The sequence below is a fragment of the Drosophila biarmipes genome, unplaced genomic scaffold, assembly GCF_025231255.1.
Source record: "Drosophila biarmipes strain raj3 unplaced genomic scaffold, RU_DBia_V1.1 ptg000024l, whole genome shotgun sequence".
Classification (NCBI taxonomy): Eukaryota; Metazoa; Arthropoda; class Insecta; order Diptera; family Drosophilidae; genus Drosophila; species Drosophila biarmipes.
In genome coordinates, this window is record NW_026114541.1 from 980,627 (window position 1) to 1,008,459 (window position 27,833).

The 27,833-nt window shown below is 38.7% G+C and overlaps 1 protein-coding gene across 2 annotated transcripts in view; it reads left to right on the plus strand.

Moving 5' to 3' along the window:
* LOC108025970 (protein amalgam) overlaps positions 1-27,833 on the plus strand; it is a 591,701-nt gene that overhangs the window by 178,446 nt on the left and 385,422 nt on the right. For both annotated transcript variants that reach the window (XR_007765681.1, XM_050890374.1), the window contains exons 4-5: positions 14,184-14,369; positions 15,425-15,620. Coding sequence is in view for 1 of the 2 variants with exons in the window: in XM_050890374.1 (XP_050746331.1) it covers positions 14,184-14,369; positions 15,425-15,620 (382 nt within the window). In the remaining variant the exon portion in view is untranslated. The remainder of the gene's footprint in view (positions 1-14,183; positions 14,370-15,424; positions 15,621-27,833) is intronic.

The following is a 27,833-nucleotide window of genomic DNA, read 5'->3' on the forward strand; positions in this document are numbered from 1 at the left end:
CCCTGCAGCAACTTCAAAAGTGGAGCGACGCATTGAAGCCGTTATTTAAATTTGAATTTGAAGAGGATATAAAGATTTCAGTCAGGAGTTTGCAACGCAGTGAAGGAATCGTTTCCGACCCCATCAGCGTCACTAGACGAGTCGATCTAGCCAACGCAAACTAGTCTCTCAGTTTTAAAGCTATCGGGCTGAAACTTTCCTTCTATTGCATGTAGTATATAAGTCGGAACCAGCCGGATCGGACAAATATATCTTATAGCTCCCATAGAAACTATCGGGGAAAAAATTATATCTTCGGTGTTTTTTAACATATACCTTTCTAAGCTTGGACTTAACATTTTTAAATTAGTTCTGATTTTTGAATTAAATTTTATCAAAATCGGACGACTATATCATATAGCCCTCATGGGAACAATCGGAAAATTAGTAGTGAAATAATATTGAAAATTATATCTTCGGTGTTTTTTAACTTATAACCTCCTACGCTTGGAAATAGTATTTTTATTTGGTTTTGAATTTCGAATTAAATTTTATTAAAATCGACTATATCAGATAGCTGTCATAGGAACGATCGGATAATTGGTGGGAAATAATATGAAACAAATTATAGCTTTGGGGCTTTTTGACATATTATCTTATAATTTTGGGAATATACATTTTTATATTTTTAAGAATTTCGAATTCAATTTAATAAAATTATTGATTATTTTTTACAACTGCAAGGGTATACAAACTTCGGCTTTCCGAAGTTAACTTCATTTCTTGTTTAACATATAACCTTCTAAGCCTAGAAGTAACATTTATTAATTAGTTCTGAATTTCGAATTAAATTTTATCAAAATCGGACGACTATATCATATAGCTGCCATATGAACGATCGGAAAATTAGTGGCAAAATATTATATATATAGGTGTTATAGGAACAATAGAAAAATTGGTTGAAAATAATATGAAGCAAATGAAAGCTTCGGTGGTTTTTGACATATTATCTTACTATATTGGGAATATCATTTTTTATATTTTTAAGGATTTTGAATTATATTTAATTGAAATTGGACGACTCTAACATTTAGTTGTCAAAGAAATGGTCAGAGAAATGATGAAATATTTTTTTGGAAGATCACTGATGCCAGCAACAATCCTTAAAAATTTACCATTACTAGCGTGCATTATTTCTTATAACTGCAAGGGTTTATTATTATTATGTATTTTAGCTCGCCGAAATTAACTTCCTTTCTTTTTTTATTATTATAAGAGTTTATTTTGGTGCTTACTTCATACATTCTTTCCATTGTTGCTATCTCCATTATTGTTATTATAGTTAAAATTCGGGCTTTTTTCACGATTATAATTTATTTTATTATAATAATATATATAATAAATACCTTTGTTTTTGTAATTAGCACGATGTTCTTGGTCTTATTAGGCAAATAATATTGAGTTTGCATTTTCAGTCATTACATTATAACTAAATTATAAGTACTTTATGATGGCTTCGTTCATTGTAGTGATTAGTTCAAAAAATTTGGCCATTGTGTTAATGGCTTCTTTGGTGCTGAATTTGTCAATACACGAAGTTTCCAAGAGCTTACGTAAATTACTTTTGTTGTCGACATTTCTAAAATTTTTCCTTTCTGTGTGGTTTTCGCGAATTTGCCTTTACTACATCGGTTATTTCACCAAATATGTATGTATTATTTGGGTACGTAACTTAATATATCTAAATAATACCTATCTTTGACAGCTAATAAATTCGAACGTAACTTAATTAATATTTTTATTTATTATTTTTAGAGTTTTTATGCACAAATACTCTTACCTCATTAATATATTTGAAAAGAATTTGTGCATGTTTTTTACTCTATCTCTCTGTTTTACCCAATTCTGGCTTACACATTTTTAGGACTTATCAAAAGTTTCTTTTCTTTCGGGAATATGGAGAGTTAATTGCTCAAGCAAGGATATAAGATCCGCCAAGTACTAAGTAATATATTAAAGAAGATATCAAAAAGTATACTTTGTAACGTTGTTTAAATGGAAAGCTCCTTGAATAATGCACATTTACACAGATGGCGGTCGATCAAAATTTTTATATAATTATAAGTGCAGTGCGTTCACATACCTTGTCGGATACCATCAGCGAACTTTCAAGCTCGTCGCAGCAAATGGTAAATCTCCAATATACATCTCGTCTCAGGAGTGCATTCAAAACTTTATTACCACAACTTTCACAAATACCTATCACACAGGGGAAGTCCCATCGGAAATTCGAGATTTTTCCATGCACTTTTCCGTGCACGGGAAACGTTCCTTGGGAAATTCGCGATTTTTCCATGTACTTTCCCGTGCAAGGGACACGTCCCGCGGAAATCCCGTCGGAAATGTTCGATTTTTCCAGGGACTTTCCCGTGCAAGGGACAACTCCCAGGGGAATCCCGTCGGAAATTATTAAATTTAAAATACATACATATTAATTAACTTTTCACTATATTTTATTTAAATTGTATCATTTAAATTTTCTGTAAAAGTAGAATTATTATTGAAAAGTCAATTTTTTTGGATAATTTGTTTTTAATATTTATCTTTGCTTTTCGGTCAGGGTCCTCGAATCCCTGTCCAACGCTCTTGAAAAAATTAAGGCATGTTCTTGAATATTTATATATTTACGTTATCAAACGGCTTAAAAACCTTTGAGGGATTTCATCACGCCACTTTCGGTTAACGGAACCAGAATTAAAAAATCTCAAAAAGGGAAGTTCTTTATACGTGGATCAACGTACAACATCTTCAACTTAAGGAAGCACATACCTGACTTGATTTATTTATTTTTTTTAATTATCACTTTTATTAATAAATTCAAATGTGTCGCAGCGAACAAATTTAAACAGCCCTTGCTCCTCTTTTCATAACTCAAACAGAATGCCAGGTCTTCGGCATCGGCCGAATTTTGCTCTCTGAGAGCCGAGGGCAGGCAGATTATAAGACCCAGAAAGAGAGGGTAATATCCGAAGCTCTCCCTCTCTTTTTTGCCGAAATGCTTTCGTCGGAAGTCTTCTACGCTGCTCCAAATTCTCTGCTGGCGTTGACAGCAGCATACAGTTTTGGGCAGAAAAAAAACAAAACAGCTTTTTGCGCTCGGACATGTCCCGGCGACGGCATTCAGTCATCAACCACAAAAAGCCCAATATGCAACACATATACACTAATTCGTTATTACTTTGCTGCCTTGCCTCGTTCTTTACATGCTCTTTGGTTGTTTCGGACTATTTGCAGACATTGTTTCGCTACAAGCAGCATTGCATTGGCATTTTCTTGTTAAAAATAACCTAAAAAAGGGAAGTTGCTGGTAAGAATGAGTGGAAGTCGAAAACCTATTGGTGGAACCAACTCAGAGCAGGTGGACGCATTCTATAAACTCCCCCTAATGCTTGCGAAATGAGATGTCGCTGAAGTATTTTAAATGGATAAATTAAAAAGGCGTTCGAGTTGCAACAACAATTATAGCAGTGTATATTGAATTGAAATTGAGGAGTTAGAGTAATTATGTGAATCAGAAAAGGCTTTTTTAATGTTAAACTGCAATTGTTCTGATTGGGAACAAAATCATTCTACTTTTGCAAATAATTTAATTCTTCAACAAGCCACGGCAAACTACCATATTTGAAACTCCCAAAATCGACGGCAACTCGAGCTAAAAAATGTTATAGATTTACTTACACACAGCGATAACTCGTTATCCAATGTTAGGAAATTAAACCATTTGTTGTCCTATTTAGGAAAAGAAACGTTAGGCACAATAAAGGCTTACCAGATCACTAAAGCAAATTACTAAAAGGCCCATGCGGCCTTGAATAGGGCTTATGATAATCCGTGTTTGATATATTTTAAAAGTATACCTCGATTGTTTGTAACGGAAGCGCCATCCGCTGCAGCGTTACGATCTCTCATCGACACCGTAGTTATTTTTTATGAATTTCTTATCTTGCTCGGCAACGAGAAAATCATAGCCAATGCAATGATAATTCTCATTGTCATGACTAGAGTAGATCCCAAAACGCGGTCGCGATGGGAAGAACAACTTAATTACGATTCCATTCCGTTTTACTTATAGTCAATCGGGGCTAGCAGTATCCTGACCTACCAGAGAACACAGCTTAAAATGTCACTTATGTAAGTCAGATGAAATTTTGTAAAAGCTCAGTTCAAATTTGTAAAGAGCATGATCTCTGCATTAATTGCCTAAGCAGCTTGCCAATCATCTCGTTGTCGAATTTGTACAAAATTTCAACATTTCATTTCAATATCGGTATATCTCGACGTGTCAAGTTACGTTTAGTTATCTTTTGCCGCCGCCTCCTGACAATCAAGTGCCCTCACCTTGCTTATTCAACCTATACCTCGTCGGCACTCATCGGGTTTCGAAGGCAGCCAGGAGACAAGCTGTGCGCTAGAATTTTGGTAGACTCGGGGTCGACTTTGAAAAGCAGGGTGTCGTCCTGAAGCAATTGCAATCTCTCTTGATTGAATTCCAAATGTTATCTTCCTAGCAGACCCTAACTTTAACAAACCCTAAAGCGTAGATAATCGCTGATCGGCACATACTTGTTTTTTGACTTGCTTAGGGAAGGACCAATACGTCACAGGCATTCAGGTCCAACCCTACGTGATACTGTCTTTGGCTGGGTAGCGTCGGAAAATTTTGAACAAAATACAGCTGCACGGTTAAAGTCAACTATACTGCCTTGCCTGTACGGCACGTTGCCAAAAATTCAGACTCCAAAAACTCACAAAGTCTGCAGTCTTTAGCAAAATGTATAGACATGTTGAATAAAATTGGGCATATAGAAGGTTTCAGTTAATCACATGGGGTGAAATCCCTCAAGACCCTTTAAAAACTTATGGTCCAACCACCGTTACGTATGGTACGGTCAAAGATCTCATTTCGTCACCTTGGTTCGAAGGCTTTTAATTAGTATAATTCTCCTTGAATGGTTGCTGTGCTACATTTAGTCGAAGGCTCTTCGGCCTACGTGAAGGTCGTAATAATAACACACCTTTATTTTGTTTTATATACGGCAGGACCTGGAAACTATAGAACGATAGCTTTTTATCAGCTGCACACCTCTGGGTTTCCTTTTTCTGTCCTTGCGCAAGCAGCCATTTTGCCATTACCCAGTTCTTACCAAAGGCTGAACTAATTTACAAACATTAAAACTTGCAAAAATCGCACATTACCCTTGGAGCAAAATAGTGGGAAATGATAAAAGGCGAAGTTGTTCTGTTCACTCCAATCTGTGTGCCGCTCGTGGTTCGTTGCAGGGCAGGTATAAAAATGTAATATCGTAACTAACATATTATTCACTTATAGCAGGTCACCTATAAGCTCAAAACATCCTTGTACTATATTAAGAAGATCTGTAGAAAGACAGTGGTATCATTCTTGAATTTAAAAGCTCTTGGAATAAATGCACAATTTAGGCAGAAGACGCCTTAGCAATGTTAGTAAGAGGTCAGGTGGGTTCGTGAAATTGCATTTTCTTTCGTGCTCCCTGAGACACTGTGGGCGTTAGAAAGGGCGTGTCAAGTCCACGTAGCAAAATTGCAGTGCAACTAAAGTTAACGAATCTATATCTAAGGTTACAGTTTTCTTTCTTTGATTACTTGAGAGATACCATAGTGCAAACTTACGATTTTTTTTAAGTTCTTGGGCGGTTTAACGGGTATAAGAGGGGGTGGTTTTTATCGGGTGCTCCACACCTAATAACACAAATTGTTCACCTCCCTACGAGTCTTTTGAAACGAGTGTCATACCAACGTTTATTAATGCTTATTTCCAACTTGATAGACCAGAAATCCAATGGAAAGTGAAATGAATCAATAAACTACATCGCGTTATGAGCTAGGGATAATTATAATCTCCCCAACCATAGCGCGAAGCTTAGCTATCCCATCTGGGCAACCACACGCCACTTCCACAGTGTCATCAAGATAACTTATCCTTGGGTTGTACAGCTCAAACATATCACCTCTGACCAGGTGACAATCACACTATCCAAACGTCAGTCAAGGGAAGATCGATTTAAGTAGAATAACGCTTTGCCATTCAAGTTCGATAAAATCTTTAAATAATTTATTTATAGCCAGTCGAAGTATACAAGCTGATCTTAATAGACTTTCACATGGAAAAATGGCATTTCAGCATTCACCAACTATTTCACTGTAATAACAAGAAGAAAGGCTATAGTCGAGTTTCTCGACTATCGACTATTCAGCTTAAAAGCCTCTCAATGTACGGTAGCATTAGAGCTGCAGGCGCTACAGTCTACAGTTCCGAGGTCTGTGCGAGGTCTCATCATTTATACGGACAGACGGACATGGCTAGATCAGCCGGCATGTGATCCTGATCAATAATATTTAAATTTCATGAGGTCGGAAACGCTTCCTATATTATTATACTTAAAATGTTCAGTGGGACGAAGCAGATTCTAAGAATATTCAATCTGCGTGGCAGAGTTTATTTCGTCAATATCTTCTTTTCAATCGTTAAACAAATGTTGCTATTGCCGAAGCCAGAATCTAATCTGTCTTCATGTTCATGTATACTACACATGAACACGCACAAATCGGAAACACACTGTGCATTTAATTTTAAATATATAAAAGCCCAACGGCCACCACATTTTCAAGTACATTGGTAATATGATCACCCAGCAGACAACTGTCGCTGTGTTGGCGTGTTTCACACACAGGCCGACTTACTTGAATACGATTAATATGTCTGCGCTCTTCATATCCCCTGTTGCTTAAATAGAAAATTAACATATTTGCATAAAACTATCTAAAAAGACTAAAAAAATGCTGTAACAAGTGTGGAAAACCAGAAAAAATTAGAAAACTGCAAATGGAATAAGAGCGGCTGAAAAACTAAAAAACGGCAACCGAAAACATACAAATCGGAAAAATAAAATCAACAAAAGAGGGGGAGGCTGCCCCTTATGCCAGCGAAAAAGCATCAGCAAGCCAACCGGCGACGATTAGCTGATAGAGCCAAACATCTACAAATTTTCAAATCAAACAATATAAAAAAAGAAGGAAGAACGCTGTAGTCGAGAGCCTCGATCCTGCGCAGGGCATGTTTGTTTCCCCCACTTAAATGCCCACAATCCGAGAAAATCTGTAGCGCCTACAGTTTTTATGATAGAACATATATTTTAACTGAAATGTATTTGTTTCATCAATACCTCGATTAACCCAAAAATATTCCCAACAACCACCCAAAACTGCGGTGGCAATGCTAGAAACCTTTTTTTTTTTTGCTAACACATATTTGTCCCATTAATACACATCAATTGACCCAAAAAATGTATGCCACGCCCACTCTAACACCTGCGTGACCATTGGCTTTGGGTGTTCTTACGGCATTTAAGATGTGTCTCACGTTATTTGATTTGCAGTACTTCTCGAAGTCTTTGGATGTAAGAGCTGTTCCACGATCGGTAACAATGCGGTCTGGTGAGCTTGGTAAATGCATCGACTATCATGAGAATATGTTTGTTTCTCTTGGAACTCTTCGGAAATAGCCCCAGGTGGTCCATGTGTATCGTGGAAAATGGAATCGGCTTGATGTCATCGTAGTGGTATTGACCTTCCTGACGTCCACCTGGTGTTTTATAAAACGCACAGCCTACACATGACACATAGCCTTTGACATAGTTTCGCATTCAAGGAAACCAAAACAGATTTGGAACTCGTGCCATTCTCTTATCTGTACTTATATGTTCGGCCTTTTCGTGACATTCATGCAGAATGTGAAATCTCAACTGCTTCGGCACAACCCATAACAAATTGTTGTTATGCCTTCGAAACAAGCGATTTTGCTCGATCACATACTCGTCGGTTTCGGTTTTCTTTTTCATCTTCATATCTGCAACAATTTTCTGAATCTTCTCGTTCGGCAGCTGTATAGAAAATAGCCAGTCCTCTTCGTCGATTAATGTCTCTGCTATCTTTAGACATGCGGTATCCCTCTCGAGCGTCCTCAAATGGAGCCCGTCTGAGTGCGTCTACGCAGTTCATCTGTGTTCCTGCTCGATGAACTATGTCTATGTCGAATTTCTAAATAAGCACCATCTTGCAATCCGGGGTATCAGTTCTCCCTTCTCCATCGATGTCTTCAGGGCATTATAGTCGGTGATAACTTTTATCTTCTTGTCATAAATCTAATATTTGAACCGCTCCAAGAACTCCACGACGGCTAGAGTCTTGTGCAATAGGATTCTCAATGGCGCTGAAATTATGGTATAACCAGGAACAAACTTGCGGAAATAACCAGTGAGACCCAAAAACTTTCTCACGTCGGTTACATTGGGTGGTATCGGAAACATTCTGATAGCGTTCTTCATAATTTCTCCAGGGCTGATTCTTTCTACGTGTATCTGGTGACCAAGAAATGTTATTAACTGCTTATACAACTCCGCACTCCTTTAGAACTTTCAGGATACATCTCATCAAATGTTTGGCTGCCAATAAGGATGTCGTCCATGTAGTGAATCATGCCACCTTTCTGCACTCTCTTGTAACTCTGCAATGAGTCGATTGAAAACCGCTTTAAATTTTCGGTTCTTTGATGCTATCTCTATCTGGAAGTATCCACTATTCAGGTCCAGGGATGAAAAGTATTTAAATCTTTTCGCCTCTTGCAGACGCTCTTCGATGTTTAGCACTGGGGAATTCTCCTTCTTGATCAGCTTATTCAGACGGCGGTAATCGAAGCACATTCGATCGCTACCATAGGGCTTCTTGATGACCACCGCCGGGCTGGCGTACTTTGACGTTGACAACGTGATGAAAGCAGGAGCTTTAGCAGCTCGTCGACCATTCTGCTAACAATATTCTTCTTTGGCTCAGAAACTCGATATGGGGCTTGTGCTACTACCTGACTGCTTTTGACTGTGATGTGTGCTTTGACCACGCTTGTCTTACCTATGTCTTCCAATCCTGTCGAGAAAACATCGGCGAACTTCTCCAGTAAGCTGCGCACTTGCACACTTTCCTTGGCGTTATGAAAATTGTCCAGAAGAACTTACAGGGGTTGTCGGCTAATGGACTGCTCGTTTGATTTCTGAATCGCCTGACTCAAAGTTGAGCTTGAACGCAGATTTTCCTGGTGAATAGATAGTCCCGATTTGTGGCTCCTAAACGCATGACATTCTGGGCCTGGCAACATCCATTTGGCTCGTGGAACTTGTTGCATTTGGTACAGCGTGACTTTTTCTTATCCTTTGGACACAAATTAGCAAAGTGTTCCATTTCTCCGCAATTATAACAGTTCAAGGAATCCTTTGGCTTAACATCGGTGTTCTGCTTCCGCTCGAAGTTGCTGGTTTTCTTTGAATATTCTCTCTTACTCGTACTCTTTGACAAAATAAGACTCGGCTGCATCACGAAGTTGCTTCATTGTTGAGAAATGAATTGCTGCAATACTGCTTTGCAATTCTCAATGCTGCAGACCTGAGCGAACATATCTAATAATAGCTGCCTCGCTGAGCTTGTACCGCATCCCAAGGGCTGACATCCTGAAACAATACTCCTTCACCGTCTCCTTTAATCGCCTGGTTGTATTGGCCATGTTGAAATGCACTTCTGCTTCGTAGTGTTTAGAATGGGTGATGAATCTAGCCACATTTTGGCTCGACCTTTTAGCTTGGTTTAACTTGCGAGTAGCAGGAACTTCTCGTCCCACTGGTAGGCATCCACAACTTTGTTGACACGATCGATGAACTGGTTGACTGAAATAGCGTTATCGATGCTGGGATCTGGCAATCTGTTGGCAATTTCCTTAATTGAAGCTTGCCTTATTGGTAGCCTGTACAGGAATGCTCCTCTCGTTGATCTCGTAGATATCCAAATCGATTATTGGCTGTTGTTGCTGCTGATGATTTCCTGGCTGTGCAGGTGCTGCGTTTCCCATTTCAACGGTACCAAATTGAGCTAGCACGTCCTTTAGTTCCTTCATATTGTTTTGCAATTGAGAAATCGCCGCTGACTGTGCTGACATCGCTTCTTCTTGCTGCATGGTGAGCCCCACTGATGCTGGCAGCTCGACGTCCTCCGATTGTTCAATCTCCATGGGCCTCTGAACCGATTCGGCTCTGGTGCCCGAAACAGACACATTTCTCGATCTTAGCAGGAATCTTAACTCGTCGCCCTTAAAATCTGCTATCTTCCGCATTTTGGCAATCCCTGGGATTTTTTTTGACACTGGGCTGGCAGCCTTCTTTGCAAGCGAGACAACTATATATACCCCACAAAGTTCTGCATCTGCTTGTTCACTCTACGAACACACAAACTCCTTGTATGTATGTTCTCCGGCTTCTAGAGAATTCTTATTTGCATCTTGTGAAATTCACCCATATTAACAACTGCTTTGTGTGTATGTGCTTGGCTTCTCTTAAGACTTCTGCTGTTCTTGAGACTTCAGCGGCACCAGGCTCACTAAGAATCCTGATCTTGCTCCTTTGCTTGAGTCCACGGGTTCACTAAGATTCCCGATCTGTTTTGCTTGAATCTGCCTGCCACGTAGTACTGGAATACATCCGTAATCTGCAATTTCCTTTGTCACACAGACCTTTGGGAACACATCCCATTGCAAACTTTCCAGTTTTTGGCACAACTCCTCCGCTTCACACATATCCAACCACACTTATCCCACTTCTGAACTGAGAAGGGTTGGCTTTATTGAGTGGTATAGGTTTTTTAAGGCTAATGAGGTTGAATATAATATTTCGTTTTCAATTGTAACTTAAAGCGCTCTGCACACGTTCTGCTCTTGAGTACGACTCTATCTCGACTATTCTATCGTTACAAAGTCTGGTAACACTACCAAAAGGGACTAATCAACAATATTCTAGGGCAAATGATTATATTCTAAATTAGGCGCAGTTCACATACATATATCTCCATTTTTATTTTTCTCCCTCAAGCTGAGTAACTGGTTTCTGATAGTCGAGGCACCTGACTATAGCGTTCTTCCTTGTTAATCATATGATTTTCGGAACAAGAGCGCTATAGTCGAGTGCCTCGACTATCAGATACCCCCTATTCAGCTTGATAAAAAAGAATAAAAATGACATGACAATTGTGGCCACCACAGTTTTCGGCGTTTAGAGTGGGCGTGGCACCCCGCTGAAACAACTTGCGCTGCGTAGGTAGCCCAGGAATCTGCAAGCCAAGTATGAATATTCTAGTTCTTATAGTTTCAGAGATCTCAGCGTTCATACGGACGGACAGATGGACATGGCTAGATCGACTCGGCTAGTGAGCCTGATTAAGAATATATATACTATATGGAGTCGGATACGCTTCCTTCTACCTGTTACATATCTACGAATCTAGTATACCCTTTTACTCTACGAGTAACGGATATAAAACTAACTAACTTATTTCACCTATGTCGAAAACACAATCTTAAGCTGCATCCAGAAAAATGTTCATTTATTATGCACGAAGTCACATTCTTGGGCCAAAAACGCACAAAAAAATGAATTTTACCTGTTGATAAAAGGTGTGATGCAATAACTGTTACATCTGATGCAGATGAATCGAGATAATTTGTCACTTTCTGCAATTATTACACACGATTTACACCAAAGTTCTCTCATTACTCAAGATATTTAGGTCAACCTTGCAAAAAATATATAACATTTAATTGGACACCTGAATGTCAAAAAGCTTTTGGATACCTTAAAAATGCTTTCTCAACCAATCCCATTACAATATACAGATTTCAATAAAGAATTATGCACAACAACAGATCCTAGTTAGCAAGCTTGTGGAGCAGACTTAACTCAATCTCATGATGGGGTGAACCTCCCAGCAGCATACGCCTCAAGAACATTTTTAAAAGGCGAAAGTAATAAATCAAAAACTGAACAAGATTTAACAGCAATGCATTGGGCTATAAATGGCAAACATTTCACTATTAAAACAGACCACAAACCGTTAACATATTTGTTTTCAATGTTTTCAATTTCCAAGTTAACAAGAATGAGCAGGATACATTAAGGGTAAAAATAAATACGTGACAGAATATCAAGTATAAGCATCAAGAATAAGCATCGAAGATTTCAAAGACATAAACAAACAAATTTAAAAAGTCACTACAAAATTACAAAGTAGATGTTGATGATCTATATATAATTTATTCGAAGGCTGGAAAGAAAGGCCACCACCAATCAAGAAAATCTTTGAAATTATTTCAATAGATATATTCAAAAATATGGACAATAAAATATTAATAAATGTAAGAGTAAAGCTAAGGTGACCACAATAAATAATAAAAAAGAAGCTATACAGTCTAGACTACATAAGGATTCAATATAAGGACGACATACAGAAATTACAAAAATGCTAGCGAAAATAAAAAAACATTACTATTGGAAAACCATGACCAGGTAAAAAAATTTATTATATGCCAACAACCAAAAAAAAAAACAACAAAACATACAAAAACTCCCTTGACTATTACAGAAACACCTTTAAGGCGACGGAAAATTGGTGGGAAAATATTATAAAACAAATTATAGTTTTGGTGTTTTTTTTTTTAAACATAGCTTGGAAAAAAGTTTTTTAGTTAGTTTGGAAGTTTGAAGTTTTGAATTTGTAACACGTGTCGTATGATTAATTTTAAAGCTAACTTTGAGGAGGATTCGCAAGGTCTGAATTTAAAAAACAATCATTTTTATTTTTGGTTATATTTTTTTTACCGACCGTAATCTTTTATGTTAAATGGTGAGAACTAGTTTTCATTTTTTGGACCACCCTAAGGCGCACTTATCGGGTACACAATGTACATTAATAACATGAAATTATAAATATATAAAAGTGCAACGGCCAGCACATTTTCACGTGCATTGGTAATATGATCACCCAGCAGACAACTCTCGCTGTGTTGACATGTTTCACACAGGCCGGCTTACTTGAATACGATTTAAATGTCGCGTGCCCTGCATGCCCCTTTTGCTTAAATGGCGAATATTAATATATCCGCATAAAACTAATGGGCAAGAAGTAGTATATAAGAATATTGGCATCTCAACTGCCCATTCAGCACAAGCCGCCTTAAGGGGCGGGGCTTTGCTTTGATTTAATTGGATGGTGAATATATGCACAATGTCATTGTCACCAGCGAAACTTAATCGCAAAGTTATTGATGCCGTGGGAGAATATTATGAAACAAATTATAGCTTTGGTGTTTCTTGACATACGAGTATAACCTCCTACGCTTGGAAATACAATTTTTTATTTAGTTCTGAATTTTGAATTAAATTTTATCAAAATCGGACTACTATATCATATAGCTGTCATAGGAACAATCATGAAATTAGTGGGAAAATAATATGAAAAAATGATTCACTAAAGTTGATTATTTCTTATAACTTCTTATAACAAACTTCGGCTTGCCGAAGTTAATTTCCTTTCATGTTTAACACATATTTCAGAGCCTTTTAAGGACTGCCAATAACTCGTTGTCAGTTTCATCCAAAGGCCAGATGGCTATTTGGATGGCGTATATAAAATCATATTTTTAGCCCCTCCTATTAGGAATCGCCTATGTATTTTGATTTGCTAATGGTCACAGCAAAAAATAGCGAAAGGAAATAATATTAAATCTTATTGCCAAAGAACGAGCACTTTGAAGATCAATTCATGCAGTTCATTCATAAAAGAAACTTACATTCTAAACATTTGTCGGCCTAGGCAGACAATGTCAATGCTCGAGATTTTGGCCAACAAGTCGTACAGTCCGGTTTTACCTTTGAGATCAATCCTTAAAAGTCCAAACGTCCAGTCGGCCCACTTTTTGCTTACCCTTCTGTAAGCCTCAGGCACTCTAAAAGTCATAGACTAGAAAAACATTTTTTAATTAATATTATTAAGACCAGTCATAAAATAGATTTTGTACAATAGAGAACAGGCGGAACATTTTGTTTTCAATGTCAATAATTGGTGTAACAGAAAGGTGAGTTACCATATTCGACTATTTGGAATCAAGGGCAGGTCGGTGTCACGATTCTGTAAAACCATGCCAAAATATTCATTCAAAGACAATTTTTTCAGTTTGTGAAAATATGGTGTAACTGGTGGACAACGACATTTATACCTTGGTGTTTTTACAATTTCAGGTGGCATGGATTAAATCTGATTCAAAAGCAATACTTGGTATACACACACACATGGTCTCATTAAATCCAAGATTTTCGGTGACACATAACGGCCACAATACGTGGAAACTTCACATATCACGCGTGCAGCTAAATGACTCCGGCAGCTACATGTGCCAAGTTAATACTGATCCTATGAAGAGCCTCGTAAGTGAATTTACTCAATATCACGCTTCTCTAACAAAAATGTCTCGAAATGTATTTTGAAAAACAAAAATTAAGATAAGAAAACTCACAGAACGCTTTTTTATACCCTTGCAGAGGGTATATTGATTTCAGAAGTTCAGAAGTTTGCAATGCAGTGAAGGAGACGTTTTCGATTCCATAAAGTTTATATATTCTTAATCAGCATCACTAGACGAGTCAATCTAGCTATGTCCGTCTGTCCGTCCCTCTGTCTGTCCGTCTACCCGTCTGTCCGTTCGGTCCTTCGCAAACTCAGTTTTAAAGCTATTGGGCTGAAACTTTCCCAAAAGTCTTATTTCTTTAGCAGTTTGTATATTAGTCGGAAGCAGCTCTTATAGGAATAATCGGAAAAATAAATGTTTAAAAATTATGTCTTTGGTGTTTTTTAATATATAAACTCCTACGCTTGGAAATAACATTTTTTAATTAGTTTCGAATTAAATTTTATTAAAATCGGACGACATAACGCCATCCGAACGATCGAAAATTTGTGGCAAAATAATATGAAAAAATTATATCTATGGTGGTTTTACCATATAACATCCTAAGTTGGGAATAGAATTTTTTTATTAGTTCTGAATTTCAAATTTAATTTGATCAAAATCGGTCGATTATATCATATAGGTGTCATAGGAAAGATCGGAAAATGGGTGGGAAAATAATACAAAACAAATAATAGCTTTATTATCAAATAAGTTTGGGTATATCATTTTTTATACATTTAAAAATTTTGAATTAAATTTAATAAAAATCGTACGACTCTAACAAATTGCTGTTTAAGAAACGGTCAGAGAAATAATAAAGTATTTTTTTTAATATCACTAAAGGTAGCAACAATCCTTAAAAATTTCACATGGTGTTACTAACGATGATTATTTCTTAAAACTGCAAGGGTATACAGACTTCGGCTTGCCGAAGTTAACTTCATTACATTACATTACTACATTAAGAGATCTCCGTTTAAGCCGAAAACTACCTCTGTGGGCCAAGCAGCTTATGAATTGTATTTTTTGCAGTCTGGATACCTAGATGTAGTTGTGCCACCAGATATTTTAAACCAACCAGAACATAATCCTCAGGAAGGTGTCAGCACCGAGGGTGGAAGTGTTTCGCTTGTATGCAGCGCGACAGGTGTTCCAAAACCAAGGGTCCAATGGAGACGTGAAGCGGGAAAGGAAATTATTCTTCGCGCAGAAAGCAGAGATAAACAAGGTTTGTTTCCTAGTGCCCATTTTATAGCCTTACCAAAACACTTAAAATATATTCTTATATTTTCTATATATCTTTAAAATACATAATTGTATTGTTCATTCTATATATAATTACAGAACTGTAACAATCCAATTCTATTAGGTTACAGGGTAGGGACTTAAGTGAACCACCCACATGGTCTGGTTTTCTGCGGAGCCACACCGGCTTGAGGTTACTTCCACCAGTCACGAGGGGATAATTTGTGGCTTATGCACGCAAATAGCCATCTTTGGATGAAACTGACAACGAGTTATTGGCAGTCCTTAAAAGGCTCTGAAATATGTGTTAAACAAGAAAGGAAATTAACTTCGGCAAGCCGAAGTTTGTTATAAGAAGTTATAAGAAATAATCTACTTTAGTGAATCATTTTTTCATATTATTTTCCCACTAATTTCCCGATTGTTCCTATGACAGCTATATGATATAGTAGTCCGGTTTTGATAAAATTTAATTCAAAATTCAGAACTAAATAAAAAATTGTATTTCCAAGCGTAGGAGGTTATACTCGTATGTCAAGAAACACCAAAGCTATAATTTGTTTCATAATATTCTCCCACGGCATCAATAACTTTGCGATTAAGTTCCGCTGGTGACAATGACATCCAATTAAATCAAAGCAAAGCCCCGCCCCTTAAGGCGGCTTGTGCTGAATGGGCAGTTGAGATGCCAATATTCTTATATACTACTTCCTGCCCATTAGTTTTATGCGGATATATTAATATTCGCCATTTAAGCAAAAGGGGCATGCAGGGCACGCGACATTTAAATCGTATTCAAGTAAGCCGGCCTGTGTGAAACATGTCAACACAGCGAGAGTTGTCTGCTGGGTGATCATATTACCAATGCACGTGAAAATGTGCTGGCCGTTGCACTTTTATATATTTATAATTTCATGTTATTAATGTACATTGTGTGCCCGATAAGTGCGCCTTAGGGTGGTCCAAAAAATGAAAACTAGTTCTCACCATTTAACATAAAAGATTACGGTCTGTAAAAAAAATATAACCAAAAATAAAAATGATTGTTTTTTAAATTCAGACCTTGCGAATCCTCCTCAAAGTTAGCTTTAAAATTAATCATACGACACGTGTTACAAATTCAAAACTCAGTCAATTTTAGTAAAAACAAGAAAGGAAATAAACTTCAGCAAGTCGAAGTTCGTATAACCTTGCAGTTATAAGAAATAATCAACTTTAGTGAATAATTTTTGCATATTATTTTCCTATGACAGCTATATGATATAGTCGTCCGAATTTGATAAAATTTAATTCGTGATTCAGAACTAAATAAAAAATGTAATTTTCATGCTTAGAAGGTTATATGATAAAAACATATTATTTTTTTAAAATTTTTCCCCGATCCGGCTGGTTTAGACTTATATACTACCTGCAATAAAGAAGACTTTTGGGAAAGTTTTAGCCCGATACCTTTAAAACTGAGAGACTAGTTTGCATAGGAACGGTCGGACAGACGGACGGGCAGACGGAAGGATATGGCTAGATCGACTCGTCTTATGATGCTGATCAAGAATATATATACTTTATGAGGTCGGAAACGTCTTCTTCACTACGTTGCAAACTTCTGAATAAAATCATTATACCCTCTGCAATGGTATAAAAAGGCAAATAAAATAGGCAAATTTATTATAAGAAACATTAGTTTTACCATCTTTGGAAAAACTGGAAAGCTTGCGAACTACATAAGCCACAGGCTTACATTTACAATTAGGGGGTAACGCATTTTAGTTTAGATAAATAAATTTTTTCTGATTTTTCAAAAGCGACGCTTACGATTTCACGCCAAAACTTCAAGTTTAGCTCTATAGCTCTTGATGACCATGACCAGCACCCAACAAATCAAGCAGTAGGTCAGTTGGGAACAGTATTAGATGCTCAGTATCACCTACTGGATATGAGAATTTCTGGTTTTCATATTATATTCATTGTCAACAGTTGAATCAATAGTTGTCAACGCACTCACAATCCCGCGGTTCTACTTCCCACCTTTGGAAATAGGTCATATAATATATTATCTAAACCCCAGCGCAGTGCCCGCATCGCCTCGCATCGAAACGTCCCCGTGCCATTGACAAGATGCTCACTGTAACCCTTTTGTCCCGCGGCGTGACCCAGATGTGCCGACGTCGCTTAGCCACAAACAGTAACGTTTTTAAATTATTATGGAACAAAAATGGATCCATTTCTTTTTGAGTAACGTTTTAAAGTTTATAATCAACAAAAACCACATTTTTTTTATTTTAGGCTCATGAAATCATTTAAATTGTTATTATTAGTTCCACATAGAAAAAACACGCGCTAAAATACATTTTCGTCAAAAAAGTTTTTATCAAAACCTTTGTTTGTTGCGATTGTCACCACTTTTTTAGTTAATTATTCCGGATCTTGACATTAACTAGGGTACCCTAGACTGTCGATTTATACGACTTTGGTAGAAAAAATGGGCTTCAAGTTAAAGGAGAGTATGCTGCATATATTCATACAAGGTGAGTTCCAAAGTAAGCAGGACTCTTTTAATCTAGCGCCCTCTAGTGGCGCCATCTCTATGGTGCGTGCAACTGGTGCGTTAGAATCTGCTATCGTTTATTGACATCCAGTAAAAATTTCATGACATTTCATTTATTGGAAGTGAGGTTACTGCGTTAAGTGTCAGTATGTTTTTCTTATCGGTGAGAAAATAAGCTTCGAACAAAAAGCCAACATTAAATTTTGTTTTAAAATTGGTAAAACTTCTATCTTGATGAAACAAGTTTATGGCGATGATTGCCTATCCCGTAACAGAGTGCACGAGTGGTTTCAACGTTTTCAAAGTGGTTGTGAGGACATAAATAACGAGGAACATGTTGGCCAACCAAAATCCGTGATCATCGAAAATTCCATCGAAACTGTGCGTGAATTCATAAAAAATCAGCAGAAATCATCATTGAAATTCATGGAAATAGAATTGAGTATCTCCAAAAATCGACTTATTGCATTTTGACCAAACATTTGGGCTTACAAAAGGTGTGCGCACGGTTTGTTCCGCACAAATTGAAAGACGTCCAAAAATTGCTCAGAATTTAACATGCGAAAGACATTATTAAAGCGGCAAAAAAAAGAACCGAACTTCCTTTACAAGATTGCGACTGGTGACGAAACGTGATGTATTCAATATGATCCCGAAACGAAACGCAAGAGTGCTGAATGGAAGGCGCCATTCAAAAGGCTTGCACCGGCATACTGGCAGCCATTCCGGGCAACGAGCTAAAATACTCGTTCGACATGCTTTTGGACCGTGCAAAACGCTGAAGGAGACTATTTTGAATAAAATAAATTGATTTTACCGAAAAAACGATTTGTTCTGACTTTTTTAAAAAGTCCTGTTTACTTTGGAACTCACCTTATAGAAAAAATGGGAAAATTTAAAGTGTCTTATGAATTATACCAATTTTAGAAGAGGATTTGGCAAACTGTAAAAAAATTCCTATATCTATCGATTTTAAATGCCTTAGTTATATTATTCAAAATATGTGTATACCTTTCAATTTATTTTTCCCATACCTACTTACTTTGTAATGTACTTCATAGTACCAGCTGGAAAACTTTCCGATGCAACGCCCCCTTTTAGAGGGGGTGTGGCAACATTTTTTTTTAAGGTCAATAGATAGGTATTGATGAGACAAATAAATTTCAGTTAACATTTGTTATTATATCATAAAAACTGTAGGCGCTACAGATTTTCGCGGATTGAGGACGTTAGAGTGGGCTCCCTCAGGGAGCAAAATAAAAATGGAGATACATTAGCAGCAAAGAAATATTGTAAAGCGCCACCTACCGGCTATTTTGGTTTATGTTCTGTGGGCAGCAGACAGTTTTACCCGTTTGGGGGCGATAGAGTGGGCGTGGCAAACATTTTTTTAGGTCAATCGAAAGGTTTGCGACAAATACATTTTAGCAAAACAAGAAAGGAAATTAACTTCGGCAAGCCGAAGTTTGTATACCCTTGCTGTTATAAGAAATAATCAATTTTAGTGAATAATTTTTTCATACTATTTTCCCACTAATTTCCCGATTGTTCCTATGACAGCTATATGATATAGTAGTCCGATTTTGAAAAAATTGAATTCAAAATTCAGAACTAAATAAAAAATTTTATTTCCAATCTAAGAAGGTTATATGTCATAAAGCACCAAAGCTCTAATTTTTTATATAACTTTTTCGCACCAATTTTCCGATCGTTCCCATGACAGCTATATGATATAGTCTTTTAATTTTGATAACATTTAATTCGAAATTCAAAACTAATTAAAAAAACTTGTTTCCAATCTTAGAAGGTTATATGTTAAAAAACACCGAAGATATAATTTTGTATATTATTTTACCTTTAATTTTCCGATCGTTACTATGGCAAAATGATATATTCGTCTGATTTTTATGAAATTAAATTCGAATTTCAGAACTAAATAAAAAAGGTTATTTTCAAGCTTAGAAGGTTATACTTGTATGTTAAAAAACAAAAGTCTTTTGGGAAAGTTTCAGACCGATAGCTTCAAAACTGAGAGACGGACAGACAGATGAACGGACAGATGGACAGACGGACATGGTTAGATCGACTAGTCTAGTAACGCTGATCAAGAATATATATACTTTAGGGGTCGGAAACGTTTCCTTCACTGCGTTGCAAACTTCTGACTGAAATCATTATAACCTTTGCAAGGGTATAAAAAGTAACATTTAATAATAAACATATCTAATCCCATGTGTAATGTGTGCTCTTAAGGTCGCAAATAAAAATACCTTTTCTTTCAAAAATCTAGCTGCATAGTTTTCAGCGTATTCGAATATGCCTGATGAGTTATTTGCTCTGAACTGAACTGAAGTTTTGGATATAAGTAAACTTAAATAGCTGCAGGGTGGCACTTTAATGTGCACGGTCGGATCAAATTGGATAGCGCTTATTGCCCGCAATTTCCAATACCAATTCACCGGGTTATAAAACTCTTATTTTTATTTGGTAGACAGATACGATCTAAAGTTTAAGATTAAGTAGTCTTGGAAATGGCCTTCTGCAAAACACATCTGTATCCCTTCATGTTCAAATTGGAAAAATGGTGGCTATACGAGGGCTTTCCGATAAGTACTTAGCCTTACCGCCCGATGGCGTCACTATCGAAAAAAATTTACTATCGTATAGTACATTCTCGTAGACGGCTTCTGTCGAAATTTCAGCCGAATCGGGCTCTTAGTTTTGTTTTGACTTCGTGTGGAATCGGACGTGTCCGCGGATTTTGGCAAAATTGAGGCATGTCCAAAGACTTCGTGGGTCGTATGCTGCATGAAATTTTGAGCATGAGAAAGCTGGCGGCGCGATGAGTGCCGTGTTTGGTCAGTCCGGCCAACAAACGCAACCGTAAGACCATTTATAGAGACCCGTTGAACATGATCCGAAGAAGGCCAAGACTGTCGTATCAGCAGGAAAGGTGATGACCATAGTTTTTTAAGATTCACAAGGTGTGATCTCCATCGAATACCTGAAGAAGGGCAAAATGGTGACAGGGCTGTACTATACCAAATTATTAGGCTGATGCGCAGCCAAATTGCAGAAAATACGGCCTTCTTTGCAGACCTGGAGAAAACGTATTTTTCAGATGGGTGAAAGAAGTTGAAGCATCGCTGGTCGAGTTAAAAGAAGATTATGTTGAGAAATAAATCGCCACTTTTCCGAAATTTTTGTTTTTATTTTGGAGACTAAGTACTTACCGGACCACCCTCGTAGCTAGGCTAAATGCGGAAGATTTATATACTCTTTACGACACTTCCAGGAGTGACTTCGGCGATGCTATTAAAATTGTCGCCGAAATGACTTTCCGAAGTGTCGCCGAAGTGACTCCGAGAAGTGCCGCCGGAGTCACCACGTCACTTTCACGATCCGAATTCGATATCGCTGAAGTGACTTCTGCAAGTTACTTAGAAGTGACATAGCAGATGCTTGTAGAAGATACCAGAAGGGCCTTTCACCATTGGAAATCTTGAATAAAAAACTTGTTTTTACATGTTCGTCAATATTTTGCATTTTTTTAAAAATAAATTTGAAGGAAATACCTGTCATAATTTGGTAGAGAATTTTTGAACGCTTATTTCACTGCAATCGAGCCAGGCAATGTGAAAATATCTTAGTACTCTTCGTTTAGTTGGACATTTAATTGTGTTATATAATTTAAAAAGGAATGCAAGCAGTGTTAGAGAACATTCGTATTTGAAGAGACAAACTGAAAAGATCATGCCAGAAAACGTTTCCGTTTGGACCACGAAGAGCAGTCTGAAGCGGAGGACGATTCCAGTGAACCCTCGATATATACAAAACTGGACTGACCACCAGCAAACTGAGAAATAAACTGACGCTCGGGCAAAAAACAATATCGTAGCTAAAAAAGGAAACGAATTTAAAAAAATAAAGGGCAACGGCAATTTTCGTGTCCTCTTTTTCCTAGTAACTTTGTTTTTGGATCATCTATGTACCGTCCAGAAGTGTCTCATTAGTTATTTCTTCGCGATCGCTACCATTTTTGTTATTGTAAAATGTGTGCTTTCGTTTATCTCTCGTCCAGAAGTGTGTCAGAAGTTACTTCTTTGCGATCGAAATGTGTGCTATCGCCTTTCTATCTTTCAGAAGTGACTTAGAAGACACTTCTGGACGATAGGGGATAGAATTATCGCCCTTTTCCAGGGATGTTGCACCGTTACTTATGGGGATGATCACAATGCTTGGCGGGTTATCAGTCTTTTGTTGGTATCGGTCGCTACAAAATCTTCGTCTGATTTTGAATAGCACTTAAATGTGCACGTTCGGATCAAGCTGGCTAGCGTTTATTGCCTTAGTTTGGGCTTTTAATAGCGGTATGTGGTGCCAATCCTTGTGCAATCGAAATTTGATGTGCTTATCCGATTGTGGGCTTTTCCGGGGCATTGGAGGGGGGCTTAAAATTCTTATTTTTGTTAGGTTAGAATGATATGAAAAAAGTTTATAGTTAAATACACGTGGCAATGACGATCACTTGGTGCTAAAAGTGGAAAAGAACGAGGGCGGAATGTGGCAGCTATAGTTAGCCTAGATCCGAAAAATTTAAGATCTAATAAGCGGCTTCAACGATTGTTGAAGCCTTGTTGTTGCTTAACAAGGAAGAATGGTTTTCAATATGTGGTAATGTGAGCGGAAAACATATTAAAGCGTTTTGGCCATTTTTTGGCGTTGAAAACTTTTTTTTAGGTCAATCGATAGGAATTGAAAAGACTAACACATTTCAGAATTTTACTAGCATGAAATCTGTGGCCGGCACAGTTCTGAGCGGCTCGAGGGCGATAGAGTGAGCGTGGCAAAATGTTGGCTCAAGCAATAGGTATTGACCAGACAAATACCTTTCAGGTACAATTTTGTTTCTCTCATCAAAACTGCAGGCGCTACAGTCTTTCGTGAACTTTGCGCTGCGCTGGAAGCTCAGGAATCTGCATGTCAAGTCTGATTCTTCTATTTTTTATAGTTTCTAAATTCTCAGCGTACAGACGGGCGGACGGGCAGACAGACTGACGGACATGGCTAGATCGACTCGGCAGGTGATCTTTATAAAGATTATACAAATTTATAGGGTCGAAAACGGTTCCCTCTGCCTGTTAAATTCTTCCAACGAATCTAGTATACCCTTTTAATCTACGAGTAATGTAGCCACCTTGATATGGTTAAGTGCTAGGCAGCCGTGTAAGATGGCTGTCAGGAAGGGGAGGGATTTATCTAGAACCCGTTTTAATAGGGCTGAGAAGAATCTGGAAAACTTGAAAGCCTTAAAAGGGCTTGAGATTTTGACTATGCTCTGGTCGTCAAGGTCCTTCGCTATGTAAAAGTCCTCTACTGCTTGGGTGTTTTTAAGGAAATAAGTGTCAAACAGGAGTTCGAGGGTTTTCTGACTGTACTGCTTTGGATTTTATACCCCATTCGTAAAATAAAAGGGTATACTAAATTCGTCAGAAAGTATGTAATAGGTAAAAGGAAGCGTTTCTAACCCCATAAAGTATAAATTTTCTTGATTAGGATCGCTAGCCGAGTCGATCTAGCCATGTCGGTCTGTCCGTCCGTCCGTATGAACGCTGAGACCTCGGAAATTATAAGAGCTAGAACAGTCTGACTTGGCATGCAGATTTCTGGGCTTCCTACGCAACGCAAGTTTGATTCAGCGGGGTGCGAATTTGTCCCTTTAATACCTATCGATTGACCCACTCTACGCCCCCAAACGATTAAAAATGTCTGCCGCCCACATAACATATACCAAAATAGCCGGTAGGTAGCGCCTTACAATATGACTTTGTTGCTTTGTTGCCTTTTCCTCCTTTAAGCTATTTGATACTGGCACTGGACTGGACTTTATTGTGTTGCCAAAAAAAAGTATCGCTAGTGATTCATCCTGTGAATAACGAGTGACATATCAGCTTTCACGATTGAATTTTTAGAAGTTATTTCGAATTTCACTTGTTTTATATTCATTTGTTGTTCCTTGCAAGTGACACGTCCCGAGTGAAATCACTTTGAAAATTCTGAATATTTCAATAGAGTTTTTACCTATCAAAATATTGAAAATAAAATACATTAATTTTTATTCAGGTTTTACTTCATTTTAGATTAGATTATGTTACTTAAGTATACTGTTGAATTACAGTTTTATTTACTTAGCCTAGTCTTTTGTTTTGTTAATTATTTTATTTTCGTCATCGCCTTTTTTAAACATTTGTGCGGGTCCTCTGAATCCCTGGCCAACACTCATAAAAAAATAAGAGCATGTGTTAAAAAAAAAACGTTTTACTTGTATACCCTGCAGTATTCAGAACTGAATGAGCACCGAATCACTACAAAGTGCTCATCACTGACCACTCAGTCATTGGTCAATTTGTTTGAAAATGACTGTTTAAATTAACATAGGCATGTCTTAGGACTCAGCAGTGCTCAACAATGAGAGTCAGTGCCTTTTAACTAACCCTTTTAAAAAATAGAAATAAATAAATAAATTAAATATAAAAAACTAAAAGTTAAATAAAAATAATAAGAATAATAAAAATATATTTTTTGTTTATTAATCAATGATACCAAGGGTAACTATAACTAAAAACTCCGTTGCACATAAAGCAGGGTATTTATGGACATGTTCGACTATGCGATTCATTATGTAAAAATATAATTCAAAAAAAATGTACTTATTAATAATTGAACTTGTGAGGAGTCGTTTGACCCACCCAAATAGCGCCAATAACATCGACATTTAGCGCCAACAACATCGGTAAATAGAGAGTTGTGAAAGCAGAGAGTGCGGTCGCGTTTTTAATTCGCTCCGTCTATTTTCCAAAGTTTTCAGCAAAAACCCGAAGGAACAGCCGGCTATCCGGCCTGAACAACCCGGGAATTTATCCCCAACAGGTTTGGCGGCCAGGCAGGGGCCGGTCGTAGGCGAGGGAGGGGAGGCATCTTTTTCTTTTTCCTCTTCCTTATCTCCACTCGTTGTTTGTTTAGTTGTTGCAAAATTTTCCACTCGCGCTTTTTGTTCGTAAACACTAAATCAGTGGTGAAAAGCGCTTGCGCGACCAGCTGATCGTAGTGTGCGAAAGGGGCTGCGGGTGCCATAGCAGCAAGCTTCGGACAGGGTGCAGGCCAAGCACATAAGTGCGTGCCGTAGCACGTAGGAACACCTTGGGCGGTATTTTCTCGCGGGAAATTATAAATAAAAAACTTCTAATCCTTATCACTAATATTTTTTCCTTTTATATTAAATAATTGATCAAAGTCCGATCAATGCGAGCAAAGGGCCAAATTTTAGTGCAGTACCGGTGAATCCCCCAGGCGGGGATATGGTGGGTAGGGGACCGGGGGCACAACCCCCTGGAGCTAGCCTAGGAGTTGGACTGGTGGTGGGCGGTGGTACGCCGGCAAGCAAAGGACTGGCGGCGCCGGCTAATGCGGACGGATTCCACACGCCACTGTCCAGTTTACCCGACTGGGCCAACATGGGAGCTGACCCATTCAAAAAAAGCAATGTGATGGCGAGATCGCCAGAAAAAAGGGCGGAGAGCATCGGCAAGCAGCCTGGCACCCCCCCAATAGTAGAGAAAGGCAGCCCAAAAGCTGCTGATGAAGAGCAAGGGGATGTGCTGAAACAGTTTACTGACCTTGGATCGAAGGCCAGGGAGCTGAAGAAGCTAATGGACGAAAAGCGCTCCATCACAAACCCTATGCGGGACATAGTCGATGAAATCGACTATCTTCAGAGAGAAGTTCTGTCGGCTGTGCAAGGCATACTCGAAGAACAGGAAAAAGCGAAAGTGGACGCTAAAAAAACCTGCGCGGAAGTGCTCGCGATCGGCAATAGCAAGCGACCCAGGGGACATGAAACTGGGAAAACGCTAGCCATGCCAGCAAAAAAAAGCAATGCCAAAAACCCCCACAGGAGTGGAAAAAAGTAGAACCGAAGGCGAGGAAGCCCAAAGTACGTCCGCCACGAAATGACGCGATAGTTATCGCATCATCTACTGGGGGTCCTACGCCGACATCCTTAAAAAGGTAAAGGCAGATCCGCAGCTGGAAGACCTAGGTCAAGCTGTACAGGCCGTCAGGCGAACAGCAAAGGGGGAACAGCTAATCCTCCTAAACAAGGTCTCTGACCCAAAAACAGCAGAGCTTCAGAGCAAAATGAAAGTGGTCCTGGGCAGCAATGTTGACGTCAGAGCGCTGACTGAGACAACGCTGATCGAGGTGAAGGACATCGATGAGACCACGGACAAAACGGATGTCATATGTGCGGTTAAGTCACAGTTTGATGTGGAACTGCCAGAATCTGCGGTGGAAGGACTACGGGCGGCGTACGGAGGCCTCCAAGCCGCCACACTAAGAGTTATGCCCGACATAGGGAGGCGTCTCATAGAAAAGGGAAAACTCAGGTTGGGATGGACCTGGTGCAGAATCCGGTCCAAGATAACACCCAAAAGGTGTTTTAAGTGTATGGAATTCAACCATATAGCAGGAAACCGCAGATCCCAGGAGGACTGCTCTAAATGCTGCTACAACTGCGGCGCAAAGGAGCACCAAGCCAGAGGCTGCAAAGCAAAGGCCTGCTGTATGCTCTGCAAGCGCAAAAAGGAGAAGGACTGTGACCACCCAACAATGAGTGGAAAATGTCCGTACTTCAGGAGGGCTTTGCAAGGGCTAAGGGGCTAATGAATATTCTTCAGATCAACCTAAACCACTGCAAGGTTGCCCAATCGTTGCTGGAGCAAAATGTCATCGAGCAAAACGTAGACATGGCACTTATAAGCGAGCAATATAGAAATAAAAACTCCGGTGAATGGCTAGCAAATAGTAGCAAAAGATCGGCAATATGGAGCTGCGGAAACCCAAGGCGCCAGATTAGCAGAAAAAAAAGTGAAAATTGGTTCGCCAGGGCCCATGTGAATGGTATAGCTTTCTATACCTGCTACCTGCCTCTAAGCCTTAGCCTCCCCCAGGCAATAAATGTGCTCGAAGAGATTGCAGAAGACGCCCGGGAAAATCGCCCTGCCGTAATTGCCGGGGACTTCAACGCCTGGGCTACGGAGTGGGGCTCCCCCCGAACAAATGCGAGGGGAAGGGCGCTACTGGAGAGCTTCACCGCACTCGAGCTAGTACTGCTGAGCTCTGGAACAAAACCGACTTTCTCTAGAGCCGGAACAAGTTCCATCAATGACCTCACATTTGTGAGCGCTGGACTGGTTTCGGGCTCCAGCTGGGAGGTTAGTGACGCCTTTATGGGTATAGATCATGCGGCAATAATTTGCACAATTAAGTCCACAAATGGCCCACCACGCGTTCCAAGGACCGTGGTAGGGTACAAAGTAGAGATGCTAGACGTGGAGATGTTGCAGATGTTATTCGAGGACCTCTCTACAAACGGATCAGCAGAGGAAGGGCAAACCGCATCGCAGATTACACCAAGGTAGCCTGTGATGCATCTATGCAGAGGAAAGAGCAAGAGAGTATGGCGTGTATAGCACAGATCGTAGACAGTAGAAGCGTAAAGCTCACAAGTCCTGAAGAAGTCCTTGAGGTTCTGAAGACAATAAAGGACGAGAAGGCACCAGGGCCTGATGGAAACCCCAATAAAGTACTAAA